Below are 13596 nucleotides of genomic sequence, written 5' to 3' on the forward strand. Positions count from 1 at the left end.
AGTGATGTCCTAGCTGGGGTCATTCTGTAAGTGCAAGTGACTGAGTTCCCCAGTGAGACATTTCGCAGACGGGGATGTGCACTTGTATCACCAGTTACCACAGAGAACAAACCTGGAGCATTGGCAGTGGTCATCACCCGCTCATCACTAGGGACATGTTCTACCATCCTCACAATAATCACAGATAAAAGGACGGCAGTTTTCCATGATTAAAAAAAAAAAGTGCACTATCGCTTTCAAGGATCCCACCCTCCCCACGGCTCTGCACGGGCACGCTGTGGCCACGGCCGGCTCTGCACGGGCACGCTGTAGCCACGGCCAAAGACTGACTGATGCCTTTTTATACCCTTCGTCCCTCAGGACGCGGCACGTGAGAAGACAAGTGCTGGCCACAGAAGTCATGAGCAGGGCCTGAGAGAGGAAGGCCATTTCCTTAGCACGTACTCCCCAGGAGGGCGAGGCCAGGAGCCTGGCCGTGCTGCTTCAGTGGAGTACCTGCAGGAGGTGGCCAGGGTCCGCCTGTGCCTTGACATGGCCGCTGACTTCCTCTCGGAGCTTCAGGAAGCCTCAGGCAAGTCTCCACCTAAGCCTGGGAGCTATGGGGAGCCCGGCCTTAGGACAAGGCTGTCCTCTGCCACACACCCTTTCACGACAGGATTACAAAGAGCAGGCCCTGGGCCTCTGGCTGGCATGTGTTGACAGGAGACGCCCTGTCCTTCCTCTCCCCTGCTTTCTCCCCAAACTCACAGAGCTGACTGAGGAGAAGCGGTGCTTCCTGACGCACGTTGAGCAATTCTGCGCTCGAGTCAAGAATGACTGGCACCGAGTTTACCTGATGAGGAGACTCTGCAGCCAGCGCGGGGTGGAGTTCCTGCAGAGCTTCCTCAGGCAGGGCCATCCGTGCCAGTGGGTGTTCCCCAGGGATGTCCTCGCACAGCAGGTGAGGAGCAGGGCTTGGGCACGGAGGGCATGGTCCTACAGTTCTGCTTGTAGCACACTGTGGCACTGGCTATGAGAAATATGGCTTTTAAGGCCTCGCTCTATCTAGCACCTGTCCTGACACTCAGAAATCAGTTCTTACTGTCTCAGGATTATAAAATGGCATCAAAAATCCTGACCTTCTTAATTCTTTATTATCGTCACCACTGGAGCTTAGCGGTGACAAGTTTTATGTCACCTGGGCTCACTACAGTGCTGTGGAGAAAGCAAGCAGCGACAAAGTCAGTACATCCCTCCCAGTCGCTGCTCTGTCACCTCCTAACTCAGAGGGCAGCCTGGTGCCTTTGTCTGTCTCTCACGCTGTCCCCACTGTGACTAACCCCTATATTGCTGGGATTGCAGAAGGACCACCCAAGTCAGATGGACCGATACCTAGTACATGGTGATGAGTACAAGGCTGTTCGTGATGCAACGGGCAAAGCCATGCTCCAGTGCAAGACCCTGGACATTGGGACTGCTCTGACGGTGAGATGACTCTGGAGGCCTGCCTCTTCCCTTACATACATCAAATGATGGCATGCCCTCTATAATAGAAACCAGATGTTCCTGGCCTCCTGCCTACACTGGGAACTGGTGTAGTGACCCTGGAGTTGGTCTGTGTCTAACTGAGACCCTGATGAGAAGCCGCTCCAAGCTCCCTCAGACCTGAAGAAGGCCGGCATATCTCAGATTCCTCTGCATTTCCACGGCCCACATACGCTCCTGACTGTTCTGATAATGATGCCAAGGCCTTTAGAATTCTGCCCTTGAAACTGTTCTGGGTCTCTTCCCATTTGAATCCCTGCTCACTCTGCCCTTGTGCTGGGAACAAGGGGAGAGAAGCTCTGTCTCTTCTGTCAGAGCAGAGGCTTAGGAAGTGTTTCTGACAGAAGGGACAGGTGCTGGCTGTCTAGCAAAGTGCACAAACCACGGATCCCAGAGTGTGGCCAGGAGATAGATGCCTCTCTCTCCTCAGACTTGTGGTTCAGTGTCAAGGGCCTGAGAAGAGCCAAATAGCTTTAAATCTCACGTGGTGTCTTTGCCTCTGTAGGCCTGCAGAAGCTCCAAAGCCCAGCAGAGGACCTACTTACTGCTGGCCTTGTACACAGAGGTGGCCGCGTTGTACCGTTCCAGCGATGCCAGCCTCCATCCAGAACCCGAGGTGAGCAGCCCTACATAGCAGGGCTGGTGTCCACAGTCCCCTCAATGTCACAAACAGAAATTGTGCTGATAATTTTCTATCTTTGATGGAGATTTTCCACCTTTTTAGATGGGAGATCTGTTTTCAGTTTGGCCCCAAGCTTGCAGAATCACAACTAGCATTTAGTTCCAGACTGTAAGGTAGTGTGGGGATTGCCGTGGCAAGCCTCGTCCCTGAGGAACTGCTCTGAACTTCTGCCTGTTCAGCCACATTTGCCTTGATTTTTGGTATGAAGGTGCAAACTACTAAAGCACAAACCATGAAATTACATGACGTTTCTTTTTTCTGTGGTGCTTGGGATATCATTGTGCATGCTGGGTAATGCCTATCACGGCGTCCTTAGAGCATGTCTGTTTTTCTGTTTTTTTTTTTTTGAGACAAGATCTTGTTGTGCCTCAATAACCCAAGCTGGCCTCAAACTCATGACCCTCATGATGCTCAGGCATGGGCCACTGTGACCAGGTGCTCAGGCATGGGCCACTATGTGCAGGTGCTCAGGCATGGGCCACTGTGACCAGGTGCTCAGGCATGGGCCACTGTGACCAGGTGCTCAGGCATGGGCCACTATGTGCAGGTGCTCAGGCATGGGCCACTGTGACCAGGTGCTCAGGCATGGGCCACTATGTGCAGGTGCTCAGGCATGGGCCACTGTGACCAGGTGCTCAGGCATGGGCCACTATGTGCAGGTGCTCAGGCATGGGCCACTATGTGCAGGTGCTCAGGCATGGGCCACTGTGACCAGGTGCTCAGGCATGGGCCACTATGTGCAGGTGCTCAGGCATGCGCCACTATGTGCAGCCCTACAATGTTAATGTTAGAACATTTCTCTCATCAGCAAATCGAGGCTCTGAACAACTTCATTAAGGAAAGCCAGCTCCTTTCTGATGCTAACATCAGATGCTTTGCAAAGGCGCTAGTGGGCAACACTCTTCCCCTGCTGCGGGCCAGGTCTGCTAACAGCAGCCTGGAAGGCACAGTGACTGAGATGGCCATCCACGCTGCAGTCATACTCCTCTGTGGACAAAACATCGTGATGCCCCTGAGGGACTTGGCTTTCTCTCCGGCCAAAATGGCGGTAAGAGCACTTCTGTCTTCCTTCTGTGCCTTCGGGGCTTTGTCCCCGTAGAGAACAAGCCTGCAGGCTTGGGAGCTGTTCAACCCCTTTGTCTTCTTGATTTTAACACTTTCGCCAACAGTGGCCTGTGTTGCTGCCCCACACACTCCAGGCTTCCCTCGGGGAACAGAACCATGGCATGAGTATATATCCAAAGGGGAGTTGATTTGTTAGATAGCTGGGCGTGACATGGTCTGGGCAGCCTCTCGTACCGGAGGAGCTGAGCACCCCACAGCTGCTCAGTCAGTGTGGCTGAGCCCCTGCAGTCCCAGCTGCACTGAAGTCCTAGAGGGTTTCTGGAGAGACACTGTCAGGGATGGACGACACAGTACCAACAGGAAGATGAACTCAATAGTAACGTACAGACGGTAGATGAGCTTGCCAGCATGATGGGAAGGCAAACGGGCTCACAGCACACAGCACACAGCACACAGCTCACAGCTCACAGCACACAGCACACAGCACACAGCTCACAGCTCACAGCTCACAGCACACAGCACACAGCTCACAGCTCACAGCTCACAGCTCACAGCACACAGCTCACAGCTCACAGCACACAGCACACAGCACACAGCACACAGCTCACAGCACACAGTTCACAGCAGAGTTTTTCCTAGAGCTGCCTTTATATGGGAAGGTGCCACTCACATTAGGGTGGGTCTCCCTGGCTGGAAGTCAAGGCCGCCCGCCTTGTTCTGGCCTCTGTAGGCTGTGCGCTCACTTATGCCCTGTCCTGCTTTGGCATTTCAGAATGCTTTTCTTCCAACAATGCCCGAAGACCTGATGGCTCAAGCCAGGAATTGGAAGGGCATGGAAAGACTCTCCTGGTACAGTAAGTGTTGGCATTGTGCTCTCCTGGGATCAAACGATCAGCCAGTGACTACACCGGCCTTGGTTTGTGCACTGGGTCTGTGGCTGCCTTTGGTGGCCCACAGAACAACAGTGGCTCACAGGGCCCTTTGCAACGTACTTGTGCTTTCCTAAACCCTGCTTTTGAGAAAAGAGGGGACTCTGAACCACACTGGAGTCCATACAAAGTCAAGGCATGGGGCTGGAGAGATGGCTCAGAGGTTAAGAGCACTGTCTGCTCTTCCTGAGGTCATGAGTTTAATTCCCAGCACCCACATGGTGGCTCTCAACCATCTATAATATGATCTAATGCACTGTTCTGTTATGGAGGCAGAGCAGCGTATGCATAATAAATAAATAAATCTTTAAAAAAAAGACAAGGCACAAGGCAGCAGGTGACTCAAAGATAACTCTTGAAATGCAGAACTAGAAGGCAAAAAATCATATAGCCCAAACTTTGTGTGAATTTTGCTGTTTGTTTGAGTAAATTATCTTGTAAAAATATTTAAAAATTTTGTGAGATAAGAATAATAAATCTGGCCAGGTGTGGTGGTGCATGCCTTTAATCCCAGCACTTGGGAGGCAGAGGCCAGCCTGGTCTGCAAAGCGAATCCAGGACAGCCAAGGCTAACACAGAGAGACCCTGTCTCAAAACACTAGAAAAAATAATAATAAATCTGGGCTGGAGAGATGGCTCAGCCATTAAAGGCTTAGACTCACAGACAAAATATAAAAATAAATGCAGAGAAAGAAACGTGGAGCACTGTTGGCTTTGCTGCCGAGTTAACTAGTGTGAGTCAGCAGCCCCACTCCTCCTGGCTTTCCTAGAACTAAGTTCAGGCATCTCCACTAAGCACATGGGTGCTTTAATAACTAGACATGCATCCTACGTTACCTCACAATCTACCGGAAAGGTCAGGTTTCTAGGAAAGTCCGAGGCTTGTGTCACACTTGCCCAGGGACAGAGGGGGCAGAGTGTGGTCTCAGTGGATCATTTGGACCCTTACTAGCCAATGTGTCCTGCTCTTTTAACAGATTGTCCCAATGGCCATCCGTGCACTGTAGGAGAGGTGAGTTTTGGGGTTTGGGACAGGGCTTGATTGAGCGAAGGCTCAAACTGTGGGTTCCCCGGGGGCTGGGATGAAACCTTGGCCTTCTGAGGACCACTTGTGGTATTTTAAGAACGAACCTAAACGTACTGCAGACTTCCAGCCCAGGGCTCCTCCATGCAGAGCCACGACATTCTCCAGCATGGGGCCTGCTCCACACTTTTCAGAACAGTTAGCACCATGCTTGGCCTCTGCACAATAGATGTGAGTGGCGACACCTATCCAAAGTGTCACAGCTAGAATGCCACAGCACCATGGGCCCCAAAGGGCTTCTGGTTGGCGGTCTCCACATGCTCAGAGCACACAGCAGGGGTCAGGGACACTGCACAGTGGAACCACATCCTGAATACCCCAGTGCCACCCCAGGCCCTGTGCTTGCTGAGCAGCAGGCTAACTGTGTCACACTGTTCATTACAAAGAGGCCTGGAGGGAAGCACTGAGGGAAACACTGCGCCCTTTCCAAAACCCGAGGCAGGAGAAGAACCTTCCCCAGGCGGCTCCATGCTTTGGTGTGCTATGGGCGCTCTCTCTCTCTCTCTCTCTCTCTCTCTCTCTCTCTCTCTCTCTCTCTCTCTCTCTCTCTCACACACACACACACACACACACACACACACACAGAGTTAGAGCCACACTATATAACTTTTTTAGAGGCCCTTGGGAATAATCTTAATGGCTGAATTATTATTTTTTAAGTAAAAATCTCCAATGTACATAAATCTAATCAGAAGCAAGTAATGCTGTTTTTCATGGTGCTAGATAGTGAAACCCTAAGACTGAGTATACAGGTACAGGAAAGGAGTAAAAAAAAAAAAAAAAAAAAAGGCAGAACTTGCTTCAGGTTTCCCTATTCTGTGTCAATCAATCTGGGATTCAAACCTACTCTACCTTTCAGAAGAGTCTATGCTTCCCCACATGGTGTCCACCCTGTCCCCACATCACACCCCAAAAATCAGTGCACATAGAGGAAGCAATCCCTTCCCATGGCAGAGCATAAACAGCGCTGTGTTCACTCTAGTGTGGTCAGCCGATGGAGGAAAGCTCCTGTCCAGACTGTGGCGCTCGGATCGGAGGCCTCAATCACAAGCCGCACGAGGGCTTCCGTGTCATCAGGTACATGGCTGAGCCCTCCTTCCCAGGAGCAGCTCTGGGCTTCAGGGCTGTTTCTACTCTTTTCCTAAACCGTCACTCATTGGTGACACTGCGGTCCTTCTGGATTTATGTCATACGTGGCACCAGTGCCAAGGTCCCTGTCATCAGGAAACCATAACTGCTGTCAGCAGTCTTAACAAAAAGCAGCCTGCATGCTAGTATTTACTAGTACAGACGTGTTCTGTGGGTTCCTGGGCTTAACCCCTTCCTTGCACAAGTATTTCTTCCATAAGCAGATGCCCTGGTGCAGTCAGGTCTAGCAAACTGGACCAGTGCTTGCCTGTCTCAGCACATGCAGCCTAACCTGCACTTGTAAACCGTCAGCCTTAGTCCTCACGCATCTCCTTCCCGCCCTCCCGTGGGCGCTGGCTTGGCGGTTAGGTGTCTGCATAGGATCTCACACAATATCCTTGGCCCTCCGGGGCCTTTCTCCGGCCCAGGCCTGTCTCAGCCCCCTGGGTGCTAGGGCTCCAAGGGAGTAGCACCATACCTGGCTTGTTTTTTTTCAAAAAGTGAGGAAAATGAACACATAACCAGGCTTGTCCAATATTGCCACGCCTTGGTATGCGTGAAGGGTGGCTTCTAAGAGAGCCATGTGACAATCTAAATGCCATGCTCTACCTCACAATTTAAGGAAGGCAAGCCTGTCCTGGTTTGGTTTGCCGTTGTTTGTCCCTGGGGAGACAGAGGGCCTGTTCTAACAGACTTCACAGTCTAGATAAAAGTGATCCCCACAGTGTAGCTGGCCACTGGCTTATGATCGATTGGTGGGCCTGTCTGCAGCACAGGCTGTTCTGGCACTTGTGGTGCGCTGGGGGCTCATCTCTAAGCAGAATGTCCTTGACATGCAATAGATGTGTACTGTCCACCTACGACTGGCTAATGGTCTGACCATGGGTTCCAGTTATTGGGAAAAGAGAAGGTGGAAAATACATGCATGGTCGCAAACTGTCCCAGGCCCTAGTTGCCCAGAGTCAGATGCCCTCTGCCTCCGGAGTGCTAGGAGTAAAGGCGTGGGCCACCGCGCCCAGCCACTGTAAACTGAGTTTTGGCGGTGGGCAGCTAGAAGGTAGGTTTGAAAAGAAAAAGACACATAGGCAAGCCTCCAGGCCGCTGTCCTGGTCCAAGGGCCTAAGCTGCGCCCCAGAGCTGGATCAGCCTGGCAATCTGCCCTTGGCTCTTCTCTTCCTTTCCAGAGACACTGTGGACAGAACGCAGACCGGCCACGTGCTGGGCCGCCCGCAGTCCAGCGGTGCGGCAGCGGCTTCGGACAGAGGCCTGTCCCCCGTGGCGTTTATCCTCACCCGGCTGCTCACTCATTTGGCTATGCTTGTGGGAGCCACCCAGGATCCCCAGGTATTTGTAATAAGCTGCTAACTAGAGTTTGCTCGAGCTGCTAGAGATAAAGAGCCTGCCGCTGTCTCCTGTCAGCCCTTCTGTCCTCACCCTGCTCGATAGTGCCTGAGGAGTAAACGGACTGTTGGCGCCTGGTCTGCCAGGTGACAAAAACCTACGGTCTCCTAACCTTTTCCAACATGGCATGAAATGGGATGAAGTGTTTTTCAGATTATATAAAATCCACTTCATTTTTTATTAATATTTCTCACAGAGGTAAAAGTTCTATCCCTGAAGGATTCGCTGCCCAGTTTTCTTTCTAATGGCGTGTGTCTGCATTTATGATGTCACCTGTACACAAGGTGTAAGGATCAGATCGTAAAGTGTACTTTCAGAGTGCAGCATGGAGAAGCTAAGCTCATTCATGCTGCAGCTCCCCCATATTAGCACTAACCAAGAGGACAGAGTTCAAGGTTGGGGTCTTATGTGCTCAGAGAAGCCCACAGCTGGCTTCTGCCTGTTCCTCCCACCTCTGCCTCACATCACGCCTAAAAGCCAGCCCCTGACTTGATGCTGGTCTTGCTCTTCCTGGCCTCTCCTGGGCTCACCATTTCCTCTGCATATGAGACTCCCTGAGCACCTTGTTTCAATACTTCCAGGCCCTGGTCAATATCATTAAGCCTCGGGTCCAGGACCCACAAGGATTCCTACAGCAGCACGCCCAGCGAGACCTGAAGCAGCTAACCAGGATGCTGGGCAAGAGTGCAGATGAGACCGCCAGCGTGGTACACCTCATCCTGTGCAGCTTGCTCAAGGAGCAGAGTAAGCAGAGGGGGAAGGGCTGCGCTGCGCTGAGGAATCGCTTCCCAAGACTCCCGCGCAAGTGAAAACCATGAACTGGAGCTAAGCATGAAAACCTGTGCTTTGCTCAGGACGTGGGGCAGGGGTATTGTGAGTTCAAGGACAGCTTGGGCTTCACAGTAAAAGCAGAGGGAGTTGGGGTGGGGAGCATGAACTTGTACTGGGGAACTGAAGAGGTTGCTCTGTCCCTCCCCCACTCACGTACCTAACAAGGGCCTGTGCCACTTGGGAGTGTTTCCACACAGGTGCAAACCTATTGTGTTGTAGAATCAGTCACTAATGGGAGGCAGAGGCAGGTGGTGAGTTCGAGGCCAGCCTCATCTACAGAGCGATTCCAGGACAGGCAAGGATACACAGAGAAACCCTGTCTTGAAAAACAAATAACCAAAAAACAACAAAATAGATTCAGTCACTAGCCTTGCTTCTGCTTTTTACTAAAAATCCCATGTTTGTCTACTTGTGACTGTTTCCGTGTACACGGTGGGTTTTTTTGTTTTGTTTTGTTTTGTTTTCTTCGAGACAGGGTTTCTCTGTGTAGCCTTGGTTGGTCTGGACTTCTGTAGACCAGGTGATCTGCCTGCCTCAGTCTCTGGAGTCCTGGGATTAAAGGCATGTGCTACTATGCCTAGCACGTTTTTGTTTTTTTAAGATTTATTATGTATACAGTGCTCTACCTGCATGTCCACCTGCACACCAGAAGAGGGCATTAGGTCACATTATAAATGGTTGTGAGTCACCATGTGGTTGCTGGGAATTGAACTCAGGACCTCTGGAAGAGCAGACAGTGCTCTTAGCCGCTGAGCCATCTCTCCAGCTCCCCCACCCCACCCTTGTGTACACAGTTTATTTTGAAGAAAGAAAAAAAACAAACAAACAAACTCTGCTCACTGAGCTGACATTTCTGTTCTAAGAATTTAAATCTACCAAGAAAGGACATGCAAGATGACTTAATAAATATCACTGACGGTGGCATCATTTTAAAAAAGATTCCGTCACATGTATGTGAGTGCCCTGTCTTGGTACAAGCCAGATAAGAATCAGATACCATTACAGATGGTTGTGAACCACTGTGTGGGCGTGGGGAATAGAACTCTGGACCTCTGGAAGAACAGACAGTGCTCTTAACCCCTCAGCCATCTCTCCAGCCCCTGAAGAGGGCATGATTAAGAATGACTTTTTCTTACCTGGTGCCGGGGAGTGAAGGATTGGGCCCTGAACACGGCAGGCAAACGCTCAGTCCTGTTCAGCTGTGCAACCATCTTTAAAAAGCACCTGCAAGAGAACATTTTATTAAGGTGAGGGTGCACACCTGCCTCAGCACATGTGTGCATGGAGGAGGACAGCATTTAGGCAAGAGAAGCCTCCCTTGCTGCTCCTCTGCATGCTCAGTGGTAACCAGCCTGTGGGCGCTTAGGCGATTCTCCCGTCGTCACCTCCCATGCAGCTCTTGCAGTGCAGATGTCACAGGTGCAAGCCACCACATCAGGTTTTTATGGGTCCTGAGGACAGAGCCCGGGTTTTGCATAGCCAGTGCCTCTTACCCACCACCCCAACCTTATGGTCCATGTGTTATTTTAAAGTAAGATAATAACAATAAAAAGGTGCTGTCTGCAAACTGAGCAGCCACTCCTCTAAGGCCTTCCTCCCCAGTCAGCTTTGTTTGCTATTTATAGTAAAACTTCTTTTCATTCAAAACCTGTTTTGGTGTGATTTCCCACAAAGGAGGGTGCTCTAGAAATCTGCCACTATCTCAGCATCTGCATCACCTCCATGGGTCCTGGTCTGGGGGTAGCAGCTGCGTGGCTGATGGTGGCACTTGGCTACTGCCACTACTCCTGGGCTTGTGGTTTTAAGTTCTGTCCTTAGTAATTTTGTTCAGACTGGATTCGTGATGGCAGCAATGTAGTCAAAGGAATTGCCTGAGGTTGAAGTATCATAAAAGTAACAGCAGATGATTTGACCAGGGGCTGTCAGCATCCCTGGGGCACCTAGGAAGGTGTTCCCACAGGGGCTGTCAGCATCCCTGGGGCACCTAGGAAGGTGCTCCCACAGGGGCTGCCAGCATCCCTGGGGCACCTAGGAAGGTGCTCCCACAGGGGCTGTCAGCATCCCTGGGGCACCTAGGAAGGTGCTCCCACAGGGGCTGTCAGCATCCCTGGGGCACCTAGGAAGGTGCTCCCACAGGGGCTGCCAGCATCCCTGGGGCACCTAGGAAGGTGCTCCCACAGGGGCTGTCAGCATCCCTGGGGCACCTAGGAAGGTGCTCCCACAGGGGCTGCCAGCATCCCTGGGGCACCTAGGAAGGTGCTCCCACAGGGGCTGTCAGCATCCCTGGGGCACCTAGGAAGGTGCTCCCACAGGGGCTGTCAGCATCCCTGGGGCACCTAGGAAGGTGCCTCCAATAGCACTTCCTATTGGCATTTAGTGCCTACTGTTTGCAGGGTGCTGTGGCTCTTATTCTAGAACAACCCACATTTTTTTGTTTTATTTGTAGAGGTGTTAGATTTGAATGCAGAATTGTCAACCAAAGAAAACAGAAATGCCTGGGAGAAGGCCTTTGAAGCCTTTCTTCTACATGAACTGGAGGTGAGCTGTGATAGCTGCTATCTCTTCTGTCTAGGATAGCAGTAGGCATCTCCCACGCATCTGCTGAGCACTCTACCCATCACCCCTGGGGAGGGACTGCAGGAGCCTCCGATGTCAGTGTCCTCAACCTACAGCTTGCTCGACCTCACATTTGATAGCTGATGTGAGGGGGAGATGCAGATATGCTGTCCTATCAGAGACCCATGAGGCTGCCCAGCTCCCACAGACAAGATGCTCTGCTCAGACAGGAACAGTGCTGAGAGGAACAAACATGCCAGGAATGAAGTGAGGGGATAAAAGAAAAGCAGTGCGTGTGGGTCTCTTAGTCCCAGGGTTTTGTGATAATTGTTAAATTATAATGGAATCCAGCAATGGGACAGGCCAGGAAAGGAGGGCAGCCATGGTAAGTTACTAGGTGTCCCCGCCTGTGGCAGCAGTGTCTCAATTCTAGACTTCTGTATTGTTTCCTCATCCAGCCTCTTGACAAAACCTTGCCGGCTATAAATGCTCTTATCAGCCAAGATGAGCGCATCAGCTCCAACCTCTTGACCAAAGTCATATATGGGGACCCAGCGACCTTCCTGCGCCACTTGCCCCCCAAAAATGTGATTAACTGCTCGAAGATTTGGAGTTGCAGGAAGACGATCACAGTGGAGTACCTGCAGCACATTGTGGAGCAGAAAAACGGCAAAGAGACCGTGCCTGTGCTCTGGCACTTCCTCCAGAAGGTACAAGCGACTGCTGGTTGGCCTCACTCGTTCTGTGCAGACATTTCCCGGAAGCAGGAAGCCCTGAGCCTTACTCAGAATAGTGACTCCCAGAGCTGAGCTCTGAGCAGAGCCAGTGCTGTGGCTCTAATGGGATGCTGGGAGCAGGACACCCAAGGAGAGAGGGAGGGCTCCAGCCTTTGCAGTGTCAGGCAGTCTGCAGCGCAGCCACAGGAAGAGCACACAGGACTTGCTTAGTGGCCATCCAAAGAGAACTTGAGGGCCATGAGGCTACCTAGCTACTCAGCAACAACAAAAGAGCACAGGTCATCTGCAGTGTCCATGGTTACTCCTCCCACACATGCAAGTTAGGAAGGTGAGCTTCAAGCAGGCTGGGAAGCTCTGAGACGCAGCATCAGAACCACAGTTCTATTACCCCCTGGAGCCCTAGTCATAGTGATGTCTCTGTTACCCTGAGGACCAGTCTTGGGTGTTCACAAAGTAACTGCCTGTGTTGTGGATGTTGTCACTTCCTGGGTAGTTTTCTTCAGCTGAGGAACAACAGTTCTAACTGCTTCGTCTTTTGCTTCCAACAGTCACATGCTCACAAAAGACACTTTCTTGTTCTTGTCTTTTTAATTTTAATGATTATACACACATCTTACACATGCTCACAAGACTGCACCAATGAAATCCAGCCCTCCTCTGCCAACCTCTCTCTGCCTCTTCTCCGCATCTGTTGCTCTCTACGTCTGGGCTGAGAAAGCCTTTCCATGATGGACTCACTGTCTCTCTGTCCTCGTGGACACACTGAGGCGGTCCTGGAGACCAGTGGGGTAGAGTGGTGCCTACTATCCTACCTCTAAGTCAGCCTCTGAGGCCATGCATCCAAGTGCATGGTACTTGTCTTCCTGGATCTGACTTACTTGACTTAATGAAGTGACCTCTGGAGGCTGGAGAGATGGATCAATGATTCCGAGCACTGGCTACTCTTCCAGAGTCCTGAGTTCAAGCCCCAGCCCCACACATGTTCACAACCACCTATACTGCACCCACTGCCCTCTGCTGGCATGTCAACAGACATGCATGGAACACATGCATGAAGTAGATAAGAGACCTTCAAACCAGCTGAATCCATTTCTCTGCACATGACAAGATTTTATTCATCTTGTGCTCTGTGGCTGAGTGTCTGCCTACGTCATGTACACCACACGCTTTCTGCCCATTCATCTACTGGTAGGCATCTAGGCGGAAACTCTTAGCTGTTGTCACTAAAGTCACAGAAAACATGGGCACATGGGTCTTTGGTCAACATATCTCATTTCCTTTGAGGATATAACCAGAAGAAAGGCTAAACTGTGTGGTAATCAACATTTAATGTTTTTGAGCACCTGCCATACCCTTTGACATAATAGCTGTTCTAATTTACACTCAACTACCAATGTTATTCATTTTCTCCACAGCTGGCCATCATATGACATGGGCTATTTTTCTTACTAGCTTTCTGACTTGCTGAGATGGTATTTCAGTTTATCACCGATTGATTTTTCCCTGATAGCTTATGATATTGGGCATTTCTTCATACACCTGTTGGCCATCTGTAGTTCTTCATAGACCTGTTACCATCTGTTGTTCCTCATACATCTGTTGGCCATCTGTAGTTCCTCATACACCTGTTGGCATCTGCAGTTCTTCATACACCTGTTG

The 13596-nt window shown here is 51.0% G+C and overlaps 1 protein-coding gene across 3 annotated transcripts in view; it reads left to right on the forward strand.

The window, feature by feature from the left end:
* RNF213 (ring finger protein 213) overlaps nucleotides 1-13596 on the forward strand; it is a 95240-nt gene that overhangs the window by 72615 nt on the left and 9029 nt on the right. For all 3 annotated transcript variants that reach the window (XM_084751161.1, XM_084751160.1, XM_084751162.1), the window contains 12 exons: nucleotides 361-571; nucleotides 750-940; nucleotides 1342-1464; nucleotides 2030-2140; nucleotides 3015-3254; nucleotides 4044-4125; nucleotides 5178-5212; nucleotides 6267-6361; nucleotides 7597-7756; nucleotides 8395-8557; nucleotides 11091-11182; nucleotides 11659-11910. In XM_084751161.1, coding sequence (XP_084607287.1) covers nucleotides 361-571; nucleotides 750-940; nucleotides 1342-1464; nucleotides 2030-2140; nucleotides 3015-3254; nucleotides 4044-4125; nucleotides 5178-5212; nucleotides 6267-6361; nucleotides 7597-7756; nucleotides 8395-8557; nucleotides 11091-11182; nucleotides 11659-11910 — 1755 coding nt within the window. The remainder of the gene's footprint in view (nucleotides 1-360; nucleotides 572-749; nucleotides 941-1341; nucleotides 1465-2029; nucleotides 2141-3014; nucleotides 3255-4043; nucleotides 4126-5177; nucleotides 5213-6266; nucleotides 6362-7596; nucleotides 7757-8394; nucleotides 8558-11090; nucleotides 11183-11658; nucleotides 11911-13596) is intronic.

This window comes from Acomys minous (genome assembly GCF_964271855.1).
Source record: "Acomys minous genome assembly, chromosome: 12".
In the NCBI taxonomy this organism is placed as follows: Eukaryota; Metazoa; Chordata; class Mammalia; order Rodentia; family Muridae; genus Acomys; species Acomys minous.